At 34.1% G+C, this 15727-nt stretch overlaps 1 protein-coding gene across 1 annotated transcript in view; it reads right to left on the bottom strand.

Moving 5' to 3' along the window:
* Positions 1-516: 516 nt before the first annotated feature.
* LOC145260581 (DNA replication complex GINS protein PSF1-like) overlaps positions 517-15727 on the bottom strand; it is a 29423-nt gene continuing 14212 nt past the window's right edge. The window contains exons 6-7 of the mRNA XM_080118858.1: positions 14854-14928; positions 517-925 (exon numbers count right to left, since the gene is read on the bottom strand). Of these exons, the coding sequence (XP_079974984.1) occupies positions 857-925; positions 14854-14928 (144 nt within the window). The 3' untranslated portion in view covers positions 517-856. The remainder of the gene's footprint in view (positions 926-14853; positions 14929-15727) is intronic.

Here is a 15727-nt window from a genome sequence, read left to right as displayed (position 1 = left end):
GTCAGGGCCGGTTGCTTTACTGGAATCAAGGTTTTTGATTAGCTTGGCAACATCATGTACAGATATTTGTATATCACATAGCATGTTTTCTGATACAGGAGGAAATATTGGAGGTTGGCAGCCTTCGTCGCAAAGGTTAGAATTAGCTGCAAAGTTCTTGGTAAAGAGTTTGGCTTTGTCTGATGCTAACGAGATTATCTCAGGTCCATTTATGAGAGTTGGGATATCAGAATCAGAATATTGGAAATCAGAATCTCATATTTATCTAGATTTTGGCACGGCTTTCAAATGACTTTGAAGTATGGAAAAATTAATATTTATAGAGAGAGAGGAGAAAGAAAGTATAAAAAGACAAAACAATAAGAAGAGAGGAAAAGAAAGACAAAAAAAAGGAAAAGAGAAATAAAAATAAAATGAGAAAGAGAAATAAAATGAGAAAGAGAAATAAAATGAAGCCAAGGAAGAAATCTGTCATTTCTTAAAAAATTTTTTCATTTAAATAAGACAACAAAATGATAATTATTTTAAAATAAATCTTTATTTGAAAAAAAAAAAAAAAAAATGATTTGTATGGAACTTTTGTTTTTGTTAAAAGACAGTTGAAAATCACGAGTTAAACAACAATTGAAAATCAAAACGATGAGTAAAAATGACTTTCTGTAAAGAATACGACCAAAACAAAAATCCTTAAAGCGTTTTTTGAGGAGAGGGGGAAGGAGGGGGGGATGCATAATGAAAACAAAAATTTCTAAGACTCAACAAGCAGACATTTTTTTTGAGTGAAATTAATTGTAATTTTGTTGCTTTCTTCCTAGGGGTTTTTCAACATTATATACCTAAGTTTCAACATGCCAATTCAAGTTATAACGTGTGCCAAAACTCCTTGACGAATCAAATGCTCACATTCAGAACGCAACAGGAAATGCTGAAAAGGAAAAAAAATTAAATAAATTATTTATAAATTTATATGGTTGCCACTAAACCAAGGGCTATGCAATTAATAATCCAAATGCTACCGAATCCTGAAATTTAAAAATTTCCAACACAACTGCACCATTTTTAAATGATTTGACATCCATTCCGGAATTGTGAAATAGTCTGACTGAATCCTGAATTTTCAAGTCGTTCGATGACACCGATTACAAAATTCTTAAAAGGTACTACTCCGACTGACATAAGACTTCTTCTTCTAATGAGAATAATTTATACAATGCATAAAATCTAAACTGCTATTCATGTGTCTAAAAATGATTACAATGCATAAAATGTATTAAAAAAAATTATTATTCTCTTTTACCTTCCGTTTTTATTTTCACACTATTTCAAGCTAAAAGCACAATCGACCTGGTCTGACCTATTCACTGTTCTTTTGTAACTGAACAATTTATTTTTGTGACAAAGACCAAGGAAATACATACAGCTTGCTGTGAATAAAGATTTTCAGCTTAAAACTTTATTTTTACTCATCACCAGAAGAGGCTGTCATTGGGACATCAAGAGCAACTTTTTAGGGTCAATTGTTCTTTGAAATGTACATTCTTCAATTCTAATCATGTGATCCATTTTGCAACTAACATTTATACACTTATTTGATTTATGCAGAAGAAAAAAATAAAAAAAGAAGGAATATTTTCTTTTATATTATAGATTAAAATTTTTTCTTTATTCTCGAAATAGTAATTGGAGACTCATTTATTTTTCCAGAACTCATTACAATTAAATCCATGAGTTCCAAAACTCACTAAATCAAAAAAGGTTCTTGTCTACATTTAAAAAAAAAAATCTGTATGATACTTGTGGCGAAACAAAAACATATTCCAAAAATCATGTAAATTGATCATGTAATGTTATTTTTAATCAAGAAAATTAAGCAATATTTTGAGATAGTGTAATAATATTTAGATGCAGATGGAGATGATGATGATCATCATCTGCATCTAAATATTAAGAAGAAATGAATATGATTTTGGAGACACGGGAATCCTCATTTGATTTTGTATTTCTGTCTTCAGTATCAAGATTGCTTTTAGGATTTGGTGCTTACCATTACTTTCAATGACTCTTCACACTGTGGAGCATCAAGGTGGCCTTTAACTCATACGTAATGTTGTCTGAAGGTATTTAATACTTACTCGGACACCCAACATATAAATATAAAAAGTTTTAGTATTATCAACAATGCAATAAGTTGGGTAACTGGTTTGTAATGTGTACGAGAAATGGACCAGCAGTTTTGATACTAATCATACTTGTATTTTTCAAGATTATTATCATCATTATTGATATGCCGCTCAGAATGACACACAGCATGCACAAATACATTTCCTAAGTCTCGGTGCAGCAATTCACCCAGAGGAAGAAGCTTGTAGAAAACGCAAAATTCAAAAGCGATCCCATTGTGGTCAGGGGAAATGATTTTGATGATGTCAGTTTTTGCAGTATTTTGTAGGAAGATGTCGCCTCAAAAGCAATTTTGATACTGAAGACAGAAATACAAAATCAAATGAGGATTCCCCTGTCTCCAAAATCATATTCATTTGTTCTTAATATTTAGATGGAGATGATGATCATCATCATCATCATCTCCATCTGCATCTAAATATTACTACACTATCTCAAAATATTGCTACAGTATCTCAGCTTGGAAATATCACATTGACACACCAGTTCTTGTTAGATAACCAAAATTAAATTGTTTATCGGGTGGATGAAGATTTGAAAGGATGGCAAAACACTGCTCACCTCTGCTTTATTTAAGTAAACTAGCGATAAAAAATGCCTAGGCAAAGTAGTTTCCAGAATTTACCACAAATCGGGATTTATTCTCTCCTACATTAGAAGAAGATAGGACATTAAGTAAAATACTTAATATCTACATTTACTATAAACTTGTTTGTATTGAAAATGTTGCCTCCTTGCTATCTATATCAAACCACTGTTTGTCTTTCTTTCAATTATATTTGTAACTGAAATGCAGTGACCTTAGCTACGTCGCTACGACTATTACTGAATAGATACACAATGCTTTGAGCCCGACCTAATTGACTGTATTTAAATATGAATTCCGACACGCCATGTACTAATAGTTTCTCTCATTGCGGTACAAATTCCCCTGCTGGATTGCAACGTAGATCCACTATATACTTTACCTCCAAGACGACTGTCTATGTCTGAATTGCATGTTAAATTTGAAAAAAAAATTTTTTTTTTTTTTCTCTAACTTTACTTGACACTCAAAATTCTAATAATTAATTCTACTGTATTCTGTAAGTTTAATCCTCTCTTGAAAACTAACAATCTGCTCTACTCCCCAAACTGCCACTAACACTCATACATGACACACGACTTGGATGGGGTCCTCAGCTTTCAGCCCTTAACCTTCGCAGGCTGACCGATTGGAAGTCATGATCACTGAACATCTATGCATTTCTACCCCTAAGGCATGCATTAGTTTATTCTTATCCAAATAGATACTTACTAACTTACTAGTCTGTACTTAGATTTGCAGCTATCTATATTACATAGAAATAGCTGTCTCTTGCTTCACTTTGATGTTACTTGTATCCATTGAATATACATCTTAACCTGCCATCTAAAATATTCTGAACTTGTACAACAATTTTTTAGTTAATTCGTAATATCAAGCCATTCTGTAACGCATTATCCTATCCTTAAGCTAACATAAAAATAAGAAAAGGAAGAAAATTTTTTTTTTTATATAAATTTAAAAGAAAAAAATATTAAACCATATTAACTCCTCCCAACAAACCTGTTTGCAAATATAGCTGCTTCCACTGCATGAAGTTCACCCCCTCCTCCAGTAACAATGAAATAGCAATGTCCCGTAATAACTTTGAGGAGTGTAATTTTTCAGTAGATATATAACCTTTATAAACTATAACATTAACTACCTACGCAGGGTCGCAGAAATACCTAGATTAGGACCCAGGTGCGGGGAAAACCCTCTCGGTGCTGATGGACCCGCAGATCTTCCTATGTCATCCGTCTAGGAGAAGGAAAACTCTGAAGCTAAACCTAAGGGGAAGGAGGCCTCTCCAGTCTTGAATGACAACCTTCTTAGAGCTGATGACTCAAACAAATTACCGGTCTGCAAACTTAAACTGCTTAAGGAGTAGATAGGCTCTGTCTATCGTCCGGCTTCCATACTCCTTCTTTGCTTATTAGCCAGGCGTAGAAGTCAAATCATAGGGATTCAACAGAAACACTAAGTGGTCGATCTTGTTTCCTGACTAGGGCAATGAACGCCACTTTTCCCCACTCCCGACACATCCCATCCCTTAAACTGGACACTTGGGAGTGCTTGAATGCCGTAATGCCAGTGAAAGTAGATTGGGTTGACCATCGTCCGATGGGTTGAGGGTACCAGATAGACAGTTCCTGGCCGCTGTTCCTGACTAGTAGTACTAACTCTTTGGTAGCGCTTAAAGTAGCTGCTCAATCAACAGTTGTATGATATTGGGATGTTTGTAGTGCCATGTCGCGCATGGAAAGGGACCCTGCACTCATCCCCGGTGGGCTATCCTGAGGCCACAATCCTAGCAGATGGAAGGACAACTGATGGTCTGCTTGTGTTGCATGTCTGGTATTCTGCATAACCAATTGTTCAGCACCCCTTACCTAAACTGAAACTCTTTAAAAAAATAAAAAATGACAGTACAATAAAAAAATTATGCTAAAACCAGGCCTAAACTCAAACAAAACCAACCTGCCTCCTCCCTTGAGGCTCGCATTTACAAACATCCATGGGCTTAGAACTAATTTAAATGATGTTGAAGCATTTCTCCTAACAAACACCCCGGATATCTTAGCACTAAGTGAAACTAACTTACACTCTTCCATCCCCTCTAACTACTTTAACATGCCCGGATATCTCCCACTCTGCCGTAAGAACTCTGAAAGATATATGCACAGGTTTGGAGTCTATATTCGAAACACCCTCCACTTGACAAGAGAAACTAAACTAGAATCGAACGATCAAGCTTTATGTGCTTTAGACTTAACATTAGTTTTATTTTCTCTACCACTCTCCCTCGACCCAGGACTGTACCCTAATAAACAAAGTCTCTGACAGCATAGATACAGCACTTTCCCTAGACATTAGCGCACAAATCCATGCATTTGGTGACTTCAATGTCCACCACAGCAACTGGCTTGGATTTTCTAATTACACAGATGCAGCTGGTATCACAACATAACTTCTCTATATCTCATTTCCTATCACAGATGGTTACATTTCCAACCCGTTTCCCAGACCAGCAAGAACAATATGCATCAATTCTAGATCTGTTTCTGACCACAGTTCCCCATGACTATGTAACGAATACCCACAGCCCACTTGGGAACGGCGATCATGCAGTGGTAATGGTTGAAATCACCCTAAACTCTAGAGCCAGTGCTCAAAACAACGAGATATTATAAAAAGGCTGACTGGGAAGCCATCAGGGATCTCATTAGGGATGCCCCATGGCAAAATATTTTTTCACTTCCTGCTGAACATTGAGCAAATGAGATCACTGAATGGTTCAAAACGGCAATTGAAGCACATGTTCCCACGCACAAATTTTATAGCAAGCCCCACTCTACCCAATGGTTTACTTCTACTTGTGCAGCTGCCATAGCGCAAAGGCAGCATACATACTGCAAATTTAATCGACATAAGTCCAGTTCAAACAGACAGAAGTATATAAAAGCCAGAAGTAACTGTAAGAAAGAAATAGCGACAACTAAGAGAGAATTTACTGAAATCACCAAAAAATGTATTGAAGCGCAGAAATTAGGAACCCGTGACTTCTGGAAAATCTACAACAGTGTAGTAAATAATGGGCAATCAAAAATTCCTCCACTATCCAACAACCATGAGGTTGTTTGCTCTGCAACTGAGAAGGCTAGCATGCTTGCCAGTCGGTTTGCCTCCAACTCTATACTGGACCCTGCTAACCACCCCCTCTCTGACTCTCCTTTGCAGACAGACGCCACACTAGATGATCTAAAAATCACCCCTTCTCAGGTGCATGTTATCATAAGAAATCTTGACACTGCAAAAGCATGTGGACCTGATCTCATTCCAGCTGTGCTATTAAAAAAGTGCTCTGCTGAAGTAGCTCCAATTCTCTCCAAACTTTACAACAAATGCCTTCATGAATCTTGCTTTCCTGCCTGCTGGAAAACTACTTCTGTAGTACCAGTTTTCAACAATTCTGGCGAAAGAACTGACTCGGTAAACTATCGCCCCATTAGCCTCCTCCCAGTTTTTGACAAAATATTTGAGACCATACTTAACCAAGCTCTAGTCCATCACCTTACCGATGCTTACCGACTGACCAATAATATGGATTTAGGCAAGCTCGTTCCACAGCAGACATCCTAACTGTAATCTCAGAAATTCACTGGACAATGCGGGGGAGGGTAGAGCGGTAGCTTTAGATATATCTAAGGCTTTTGACAGGGTATGGCATGAAGGTCTTCTTAGGAAAATCAGATCATACGGTATCACTGGAAGAATTAGCAATACACATGAAAAAATTGAAATAGCTTAAAGTATTTCAATATTGGTATACATAGAAAGAGCTTGATGAGCTAAGAAAGAATCTTTTTAAATTTTTAAAATCTGATAAAAATAAAGGAAGTTATGACTATTTTTGTGCGTCACTCGTTTGGATATTTTCCCCTCTTTAAGACCATATGCGTTTCGTCACATTTTTTACACTACTTTTTCAGTAAAAATGTCATATCTTTGTTAAAACACAAGACTAAGTAATGAAATTTACCATATAAGTATATTTTTGTGCTAGGAATTAGAATATGCGACTGAAAATCTCCAAAAGTTCATGGTTTCCAAATAATCTGCAGTAAATGTGCATAAATATGCTGCAATTCCTTAAACATGCTATGTATCAATAAACAGAAAAGAAGTTGGAGAACTCAAAGTTGAATTGTAATGTGCTTTATGTACAAAAAACTTAAATCTAAACATAAGACCATTTAAAAATCAATAGATTGCAATATTTCTTTGGTATTATTGTAGATTAACACCTTCTGACCACCCCTCCAAAATGTGATTCTACCTTTTTAGGCAATTATGTATGAAATGCCATGAAAAACTTTAATGAACGATAAACAAATTATTTTAGAATTTAATGTACAATAATTCCCCATTATAGGTCATTCTAGCATTTTAGGGCAATTAACTGTTTTTTTTTTCTATGGGAGATAAATCCTGTATGCTTTTTGTTTTGTTTTTTTTAAGACGATTGTGTGTGGTTTTAAGAGGGTTTCTATGCAATGAGAATATTGGGAGGGTTGCCATTCGGACTTTGAATTAGTTGTAGGACTAATGAAAATTATGTGTGAACATACTGAAGACTTGACAGGAACAAAAACAATATTAGAGGGGGGGTCGGTTAGTTTCACAAAAATTTAATGTTAAATAATTCACCATTTCCAGGCCATTCTAGCATTTTAGGACGGTTAAATCATGTGCATTTTTCTTTAAGGAAGGATCTATTTTTTGTTTGTTTTAGACGCTTGTATGTGGCTTACAGAGGTATTTTGTTTGGGGGAGGTGCTTGCCACTCGAACTTAGTGTTATTGTTAGAGTTAAAGAGTGTTTTAGGAGGAGACTTGCCACTCATAACTGGGGTTAGAGGTGAGGTTAAGAGAGCTTTTTTTTCAAAGAGAGCATTCATCACTCATATTTACTGTTAGTGGTTCATAATTATTGCCTTTTGAAAATGTTATGGATTAAATTTGGAATATCATATTACTATTAAATATGTAAACTTATGCCCTCCCCAAAAATAGAAAATATATATATATAAACAAATAAATGTTATGCAAAGCAAGATAAGTTATTTTTCTACCTAACTAAATAAGTTTTTACTGTTTTTATTTAATGTAAAATATTTATTCGGTTCGAAAAGTAGGTAATATTCAGCGCTACCCAAAAAGAAAATATGGCCGCAATTTCTATTTACATTTTTCAAGTCTTGATAATCACTTCAAAATAAGAAATAAAGCAAAATGGTGAATGAAATCCACCCAATAAATGTCACGGTAACATTTATTAGGTGGGTTTCATTCACCATTTTGTTTCATTTCTTATTTTTAAATCTTTGTTGAGACTTCAAAAATGTAAAGAGACATTGTGGCCATTTATCTTGTTCTTTGGTAGCGCTCGCTCAACGCTACTTGTTTTTCGAACCGAATAAACATTTTACATTAAAAAAAAAATCAAAAGTATCCAGTTATGTAGAAAAGTAACTTATCTTGCATTTGATAACATTTGTTTTTGACAACTTTTTCGTACCTCTGTGGATTGGAATATGAACCGTTACTTCATTTTTGTTTTGTTGTTTTAACTGCAAAATGCCGTTTCCATTTCAAATAAATATCTTACAGAAAGTTATATATATGTATATATATATATATATATATATATATATATATATATATATATATATAGTGTGTGTGTATTCGACAGGTAAATAAGTCAGCAAATGTTATATTTAGTTTTAATTTAAGAAGCTGCGTTATGAAATTTCGAAGAAAATTCCATAAATTTGTTGATTTCTATTTTCGAGGTTGAAGGTGTTTATTCCATAGGCCGTTTATACTACGCTGGAGCAGGTTGTAAAAATACCTTTCACTTAATAAGTAGAAAAATAAAAAATAAAATAAAAAACTTCCTAATTGTAGTTTGATGTGTTTTCTAACTGCTTTTAAAATTTCAAGAATATTGATATAGATTTTGAGGGTTTGTATTACCATACACATGGATTCAAAAAAGTTGTCAAAAAAAAAAAAAAAAAACAAATATATAACAAATAAATGTTATCAAAAGCAAGATAAGTTACTTTTCTACCTAACTGGATAAATTTTAGTGTTTTTATTTAATGTAACATGTTTATTCAGCTCAAAAAACAATGTTTACCGGTGTATTGGAAAATTTAAAATGGCGCCCGACTCTCTGGAAATGGTAAGTTTGGGGAAAAGAGTTAAAAATAAAAAACTAGACAAAATACTGTTAGAAACTCGCTCAATATATGTTACCGTGACATAGGCTGACATATATTCGGTGGGTTTTTAACAGTATTTTGTATATTTTTTATTTTTAACTCCTTTTCTCAAACTTACCATGTCAAAGAGAGAGTCAGGCCGGGCGCCATTTTTAATTTTCCAATACATCGGTAAACACTGTATGTTTTTCGAGCTGAATAAACATGTTACATTAAATAAAAACACTAAAAATCTATCCAGTTAGGTGGAAAAGTAACTCATCTTGCCTTTGATAACATTTATTTGTTATATATTTGTTTTTTGACAAATTTTCGAATCTATGTGTACAGTAATACAAACAAGATTTTGATACTTATTTTGATTTTGAAAAAAACATTTGTGGCTGTTTGCAGTAAAACATTGTTTTAATTCGCTGCTCAAAACTAATGCAATGAATAAAAGTGCATGCAAGCTATATATCTACAAAAGTTTATTTTGTTTTTTTAACCATGTTTTTAAATTTGACCAGAAATGTGAGAAATTATAATGGATTCATAATGCCGAATCGGTTGGGATTGTTGTTATTATACATTCTGAAAACTGAATAGTTCTAAACTAATGTTATTCTGATAACAAAATAGCTCTAATTAAACATATAAGAACATTTATATTCATATTTTCATGTTTTTCTTGATTCATTTTTGAATAAAAATTAAAGAATGTGTGTTGTTTACACTGTGCTTTTGCTAATACTACAGCTGCTGCTGCTACTAATACTAACTTCATTTGTCCAAACTTGAGAAATAGGAACCTTTCTTTTTCGGGTAGGTCCTTTTGAATTATTATCAATTACCGCGGTCTTACTCAACATAAATACTTTTAATTGATAAAGATAGTAAAAAGATTGATTTACTTAGTGGGTGTCTGAAGAAATTTTTTTTTCAAAATGTTCGATACTCGTCATATTAAAGTTTTATTTTGAACACAACTAAAAAAAAGAAATGGTCAAAAATATTTCGGACACTTGACAGTATTAAGATTAACACCTCTTCTGATTGGTTCCCCCAAATTTCATAACGAAATTCTTCATACAATCACGGTACGAGCCTTTAGAAATCCGGGGGGGTGGGTTACAAAACCTTACCGAAAACACCATTTTATGACGTTCCCATTTTTATCACTTTATTTGCTTAAAACTCTTAAAATATATAATATACATTCATATTTATTAATTCATTTGAAAGTATATTCATTTTTGAACAAAATAGTAGTAATTTGAAGACTTGAAGTGCTTTTGTTTAAAAAATATGGCTATTTTAGTAGAACTACCTTGAAATCTGTGATTATCCAAAGCGTTTTTTCTGTCCGTGTTTATTACTAGAAGAATACATAACATAATTAAATCCTTCTTAGATAAGAGAAAAATCCGGGTTGTCCTCGACAGTCAAACATTGAAACAATATGATATAAATGCTGGAGTACCTCAAGGGTCTATCCTTGGACCTCTGTTATTCCTAATATTCATAAATGACCTCCCTGACAAAATTGTCTGTGAGATGGGTATATATGCTGACAACATCACACTCTATAAGAGGCACAACAGGAAAACAAATGAACACATATCTAAAGAAATGGCAGAAACACTAGCGGATGACCTCCAATCTGTAGTGGAATGGGGACAAAAATGGATGGTCACAATGCTGCCAAGACTAAACTTGTTTCCTTCAATAATTACAAGAAACCTTGTTTCCTTCAATAATTACAAGAAACCTTTCCTTCAATAATTACAAGAAACCAATAGCAATGGCCAATGACTCTTTATCTGAAAGTACATCTTTTAAACTTCTCAGCCTAACATTCACAGGAAACATGAGTTGGAATAATTATATTGAGAGTATTGCCAGGACCGCTGCGAAGAAGGTAGGTTCTCTCTACCGTGCTAGAAAGCTACTAACGCCTGAAAGTATCCTGTACCTCTATAAGGCCACCATTCGCCCATGTATGGAGTATTGTTGTAATATTTGGGCTGGAGCATCTGCTACTAGTCTCTCGCTCCTAGACAAGGTTCAAAAGAGAGTCGCCAATCTGATAGGTCCTTAACTGTTATCTAAGCTTCAACCTCTGTCCCATCGACGAAATGTTGCATCCCTCTGCCTTTTCTACAAGTATTTTAACGGTGAATGTTCTGACGAACTGCAACCACTTATGCCCCCCTCGACGTAAATACCCCCAACAAACCTGATAAGCAGCTAAATCCCACCCCTTCACAGTAGAAATCCTTAGATGTAAGAGAGCCTTCTACTCCAGTAGTTTCTTCCCCAGAACTGCTAGACTTTGGAATTCCCTTCCGGGTCCCTGCTTCCCCAACTGTACTAACATGCAGAAGTTCAACTGTAACGTGAACCGACATCTTGTTGCCCAACTCCCTACACCGTCCCCCTGATGCTTATGTTCCTGATAGTACATCAAAGTGGCAATGTGTCTTGCTTGGGGTGAAAATGTAATAAAAAAATTTTTTTTTTTAAATAGTTTATTCCATAAAGGGGTGTCATTAGTTTTTCTACAAAACATTGTTTGGTGTTTTTCAACATCAAATACAATTTTTTTATCCTTGAAATATTCTTTTTTAGATGAGCAACTGTTCAGTTCTTCCAATCAACACTCAATAAACTGAGAAGTAAGTCAGACTGGCATGATTGAAGAATTCTAAGTTTTATAGTCTGTCATTCCAGTGGATATGAAGTCTTTCATAATCTGGAGTCTCTAAGTTGGATACAGGAATGTGAAAGCCAATAGCAATCATTGAAATTGGGATGAATTTCCAAACCCTTGCATGGCATCCAAATTTTTCGTAACACAAGTCGAGCATGCGGGGTCCCCCCCTCGACGAGTGAAAAATTTACTTTCACCATGACTAATGTTTGTGCAAATTTTTTTTTTAAATCCAAGGCATGGTTATTGAGAAAAGTGCAAACAAATGGCCAAACAGGAGTAAATTACTGGGTTCAATCATTCCTTTGTCGGGGGACCAAAAATTCCAATCAATTTCAAGTATGAAAGTTAGAATTAAGAGAAAGATATCGATTGCATATATTGAGGAAAGGAGACAAAAGTCATTCTTTGATAAAATAAAAGTCAGTTAACTCCCCCTACCCCCTTTCATGAATTATTTGAAATCTTAGCATGCACAGCAAAATTAACATTTTCAGTTTTCAGAGAGAACTGTCATGAGGGGGAAAAAAAGGGCAAAGCAAGGCGAGATGAAGAGCAATGGAAATAGAAATAAAATCCAGGCAAATAGCAGCAAAAAATAAGAAGGTAAGGCTCTAGCAATTTGGCAGAATCAGCTTTTTCTTATTTAAAATATAACAAAAAACAGGGCTTTTAACTAAAAATTGAGGAACTCACATTCCTGTGGGCAGTCTGTTTTGCCAGGAAACAGCCTTGAATAAACAAGTATAAATTAATGTTATAAAGCATTGCGTTTGTTTTTTAGTCTAGTAGAAAACACAAGAAGTCCACATTTATTCATCCAGAGTTGTTGCATGACTTGAAGTTCCTTCATAGGAACATACATATCAATCTACAACCAACAACACCTTTTATGGTTCACAGCTTCACTGATACTTGCAGGACCTGTAGAAAGTCAACAGCAGACTCTTTTACATTTAATATATTGATGTTGGTATTCTGTAGATGTTCAGCATAAATGGAGATGCCCTGATATCATTGTAGCTCTTTTGTTAAAACTGCAAAAGTATTTATCTAAGCTAGCAGAGAACGCCCAGCATAGTCTGGTTGTAAAATACGCTTAAATATGATATTTTAATTAATGCAGAATTTGTATATATTATTATAGAGTCAATTTTCTATCGATTCTTACATAAAGTTGTGATTCCCAAAAAATAAAAAATATCCATATGACTTGGGTACATCAGTTTGAATTGAAACCGAAACCATAGGTTTGGTTTGGTTGTTTTGTTTCATTGCATATCAACCCTTTTCGTATTATTTTGAATCCAGTTATTTTGGAAATAGTATTCTTGTTGCATTCAGTTATTTTGTAGAAGGTTTTTATTCTTCAAACTTTTTGTATCTTTAATTACTAGTTTGTTGTTTGATTTGGTTTGGTTGTTTTATAGCAGATTTTACTGTTTTTGTTCCCTGCCCTGCAGAACATGGATGAGTTTTGCAATGGGAGAGAGAGAAAAGGGTTACAGTATTAATGCTTGGTACATTTTAAGTGAGGAAACCAGTCAGGAAGTGGGAGAGATAGAAAGAGAAAGGGGAAATGGGAAGAAGGAAAAGGTGGGTTGTTGTTTTTGGTTTTGCCGAACATAATTAAGTTTTGCAAAAAGTAGAAAAACAAAACGCATCAATGTTAGGTGTATTTCGTCTCAGGAAACATATATCTTCAACAAAAACGGTCCTCTCGTAACGACAACCGGTTCTACGCATGCGTCAGATGACGTCATGACCTGATTTACTTTAAATAGTCGAAAAACTGACTAAATTTCATGTACGTCGCGTTAGGATCAGTTAGTTAGCGTGTTGGTTCATTATCTAAACGTTTTGGGTTCAAATCGTGGTGTGAGATGTCTTCTTTTTTTTTTTTTTTTTTAAATTTAAATATTGAACCAGTGTTATTTAAGCCATTTTTCACATAACGTTCGTTTTTCTGTTTATTTTTTACTTCATTTATCCACCCCCGACCACACACCAAAAAACACCGATTTTTTAAATTTTAATATCGAAACAGGCTTATTTAAGCCATTTTTCACGTGTTCGTTTTCCTGTTTTTTTTTTTTTGATTTTTAGATTTAACATCGTTCGTTTGACTTACATTAGTTTTTTATTTCGATGTTTTGATTACCCCCCCCCCCGCTTAAGTTTTAACGTTGTTTTCTTTTTTTACTTCGCTTATAACAAACAAACCTGGTCATTGACCTTATTTGCTGAATAGCCGTGCACGCACCTGTCAATTTGGTCCTTACTTAAATAAATTCAAACATCTTTCAGTAACTCATTCTGACCGGCCAATTTTATTTTCAAACTTCGCCTCAGGGCTTCGGGTTCGATCCACCCCCCCCCCCTCTGTTTCTTTTTTATTTAACACCACACACACCTCCAAACACCCGGGCAACGCCAGGTACCCCCGCTAGTAACAATTAAAAGACATTGGCCTTCGGGTCAAGATCAAAGTGTAGTATCTGTGCTTCAGATGCTGCATTTCAATTTCTTGTTCTCTGTCAGTGGAGGAGAAATCCTTCACGACTGAGACAATTTTAATTTTTGTTCCTTTTCTCCACGTTAAAAAACGACCCTGGTGTCTAACTCTGTCCTGTGGAGAGGCATTGGAAATAGGGACAATTACTCGGAAGAAAAAACATGTAAACGTGACACAGAAAATAACACACATGCTATCGTGTTGATATATAGATTATTTCTTCCTGATGAAGATTTCAGAAAACTGTACTTGTTAATTAACTGAAATTAAATAACTCCCAACTACTCCTCCCTCCAGAAGCTGGATTTTCGAAGACAGAGGGAAGATCAATGCAAATTCAGATATGTGTCTGCCTCAGATGCTTGCTGCTGGAAAAAGAGCTGACTGTTATTTCTTCAATTCTCACCATGACGTCACTCACAAGATCTCATCAGCATCTCTCTAATTATACAACCCTGATAAAAATGCTAAATTCGTAAACTCTTACTTAAACATTCGATAATATTGATATTGTCACTTACTGAATTATATCTTTTTTAAAATATTAACAAAATAATGACATCATAAGTTTATAAAAATCTTATAAAATATTACAGAAGAAAAAAAGCTACCTGGTTATTCCTTTTAAGAACAATAATATTTCCATCCTGTGTTTCAAACTCTCCATGATCTTTTAAACATCTCACCTGAAAAACAATTAAAAAAAAAGTTAGTATATAAAAGTTAACTGGTTTTACCATTTAAACCCACCACCGCAGTCAGGCACGATAACTGCTGCTGATTCTTTGTTTCGAGCAACCTCTCATTCATTAATTTCATTTAAGCAATCTGAACGTGTCAGCTTAAAATATTTTGTGCAGTATTATTTGAAATAAAAAATAAAAGAATGTTTTTTTCAGACTTAAGGAGGTAATATTAAAAAAAGAAATTAGAGAATTTATTTTAGCAAATATCGTTTTAAATCCATATACAGATTTCACGTAATCTTTATGATTGAAAATAGTGACTAAATATGTTTTATCTTTTATTTTAAATACTGCAATAAATATTCCAGATGATTTGGCCGAACAGATCTAGTTTACCTTAATGATAATGGGAATCAGAGGTTGCTCAAAACGATGGGTTGAGATTGTACAAATAGAGAATTAGAATTTTTTTTATGTATAATAAAGTAAAGTCAATTGGATTCTCAATTTTTGTCATCAATACATTTCTTCCTACAAAATTAATATTCCATTCTTAATAGCCATTTTATTTTGTTGAACACTGGTCAAGGTTGTTAAGAACAAGAAAATATAATTCAAGTTGATTCCTTTCAGAAAATAATTTCTTTGAGCAGATTTATTTTTGGAGAGCCGCATTTTTTTAAAAAAGGAAGCTAATTATATTCATCAATTACAGACTTACTTCCCTTTGTTTGGAAGAGAAAAATAATAGTTTTGGAAAAAAAAAAAAGTAGAACCCCAGGATATGGTGGCCCCAGAT

The sequence above is a fragment of the Euprymna scolopes genome, chromosome 36, assembly GCF_053919585.1.
Source record: "Euprymna scolopes isolate OS-2025 chromosome 36, ASM5391958v1, whole genome shotgun sequence".
Classification (NCBI taxonomy): Eukaryota; Metazoa; Mollusca; class Cephalopoda; order Sepiida; family Sepiolidae; genus Euprymna; species Euprymna scolopes.
Note: the sequence above shows the minus strand (reverse complement) of the source record. Positions and strands in the feature narration are given on the sequence as shown.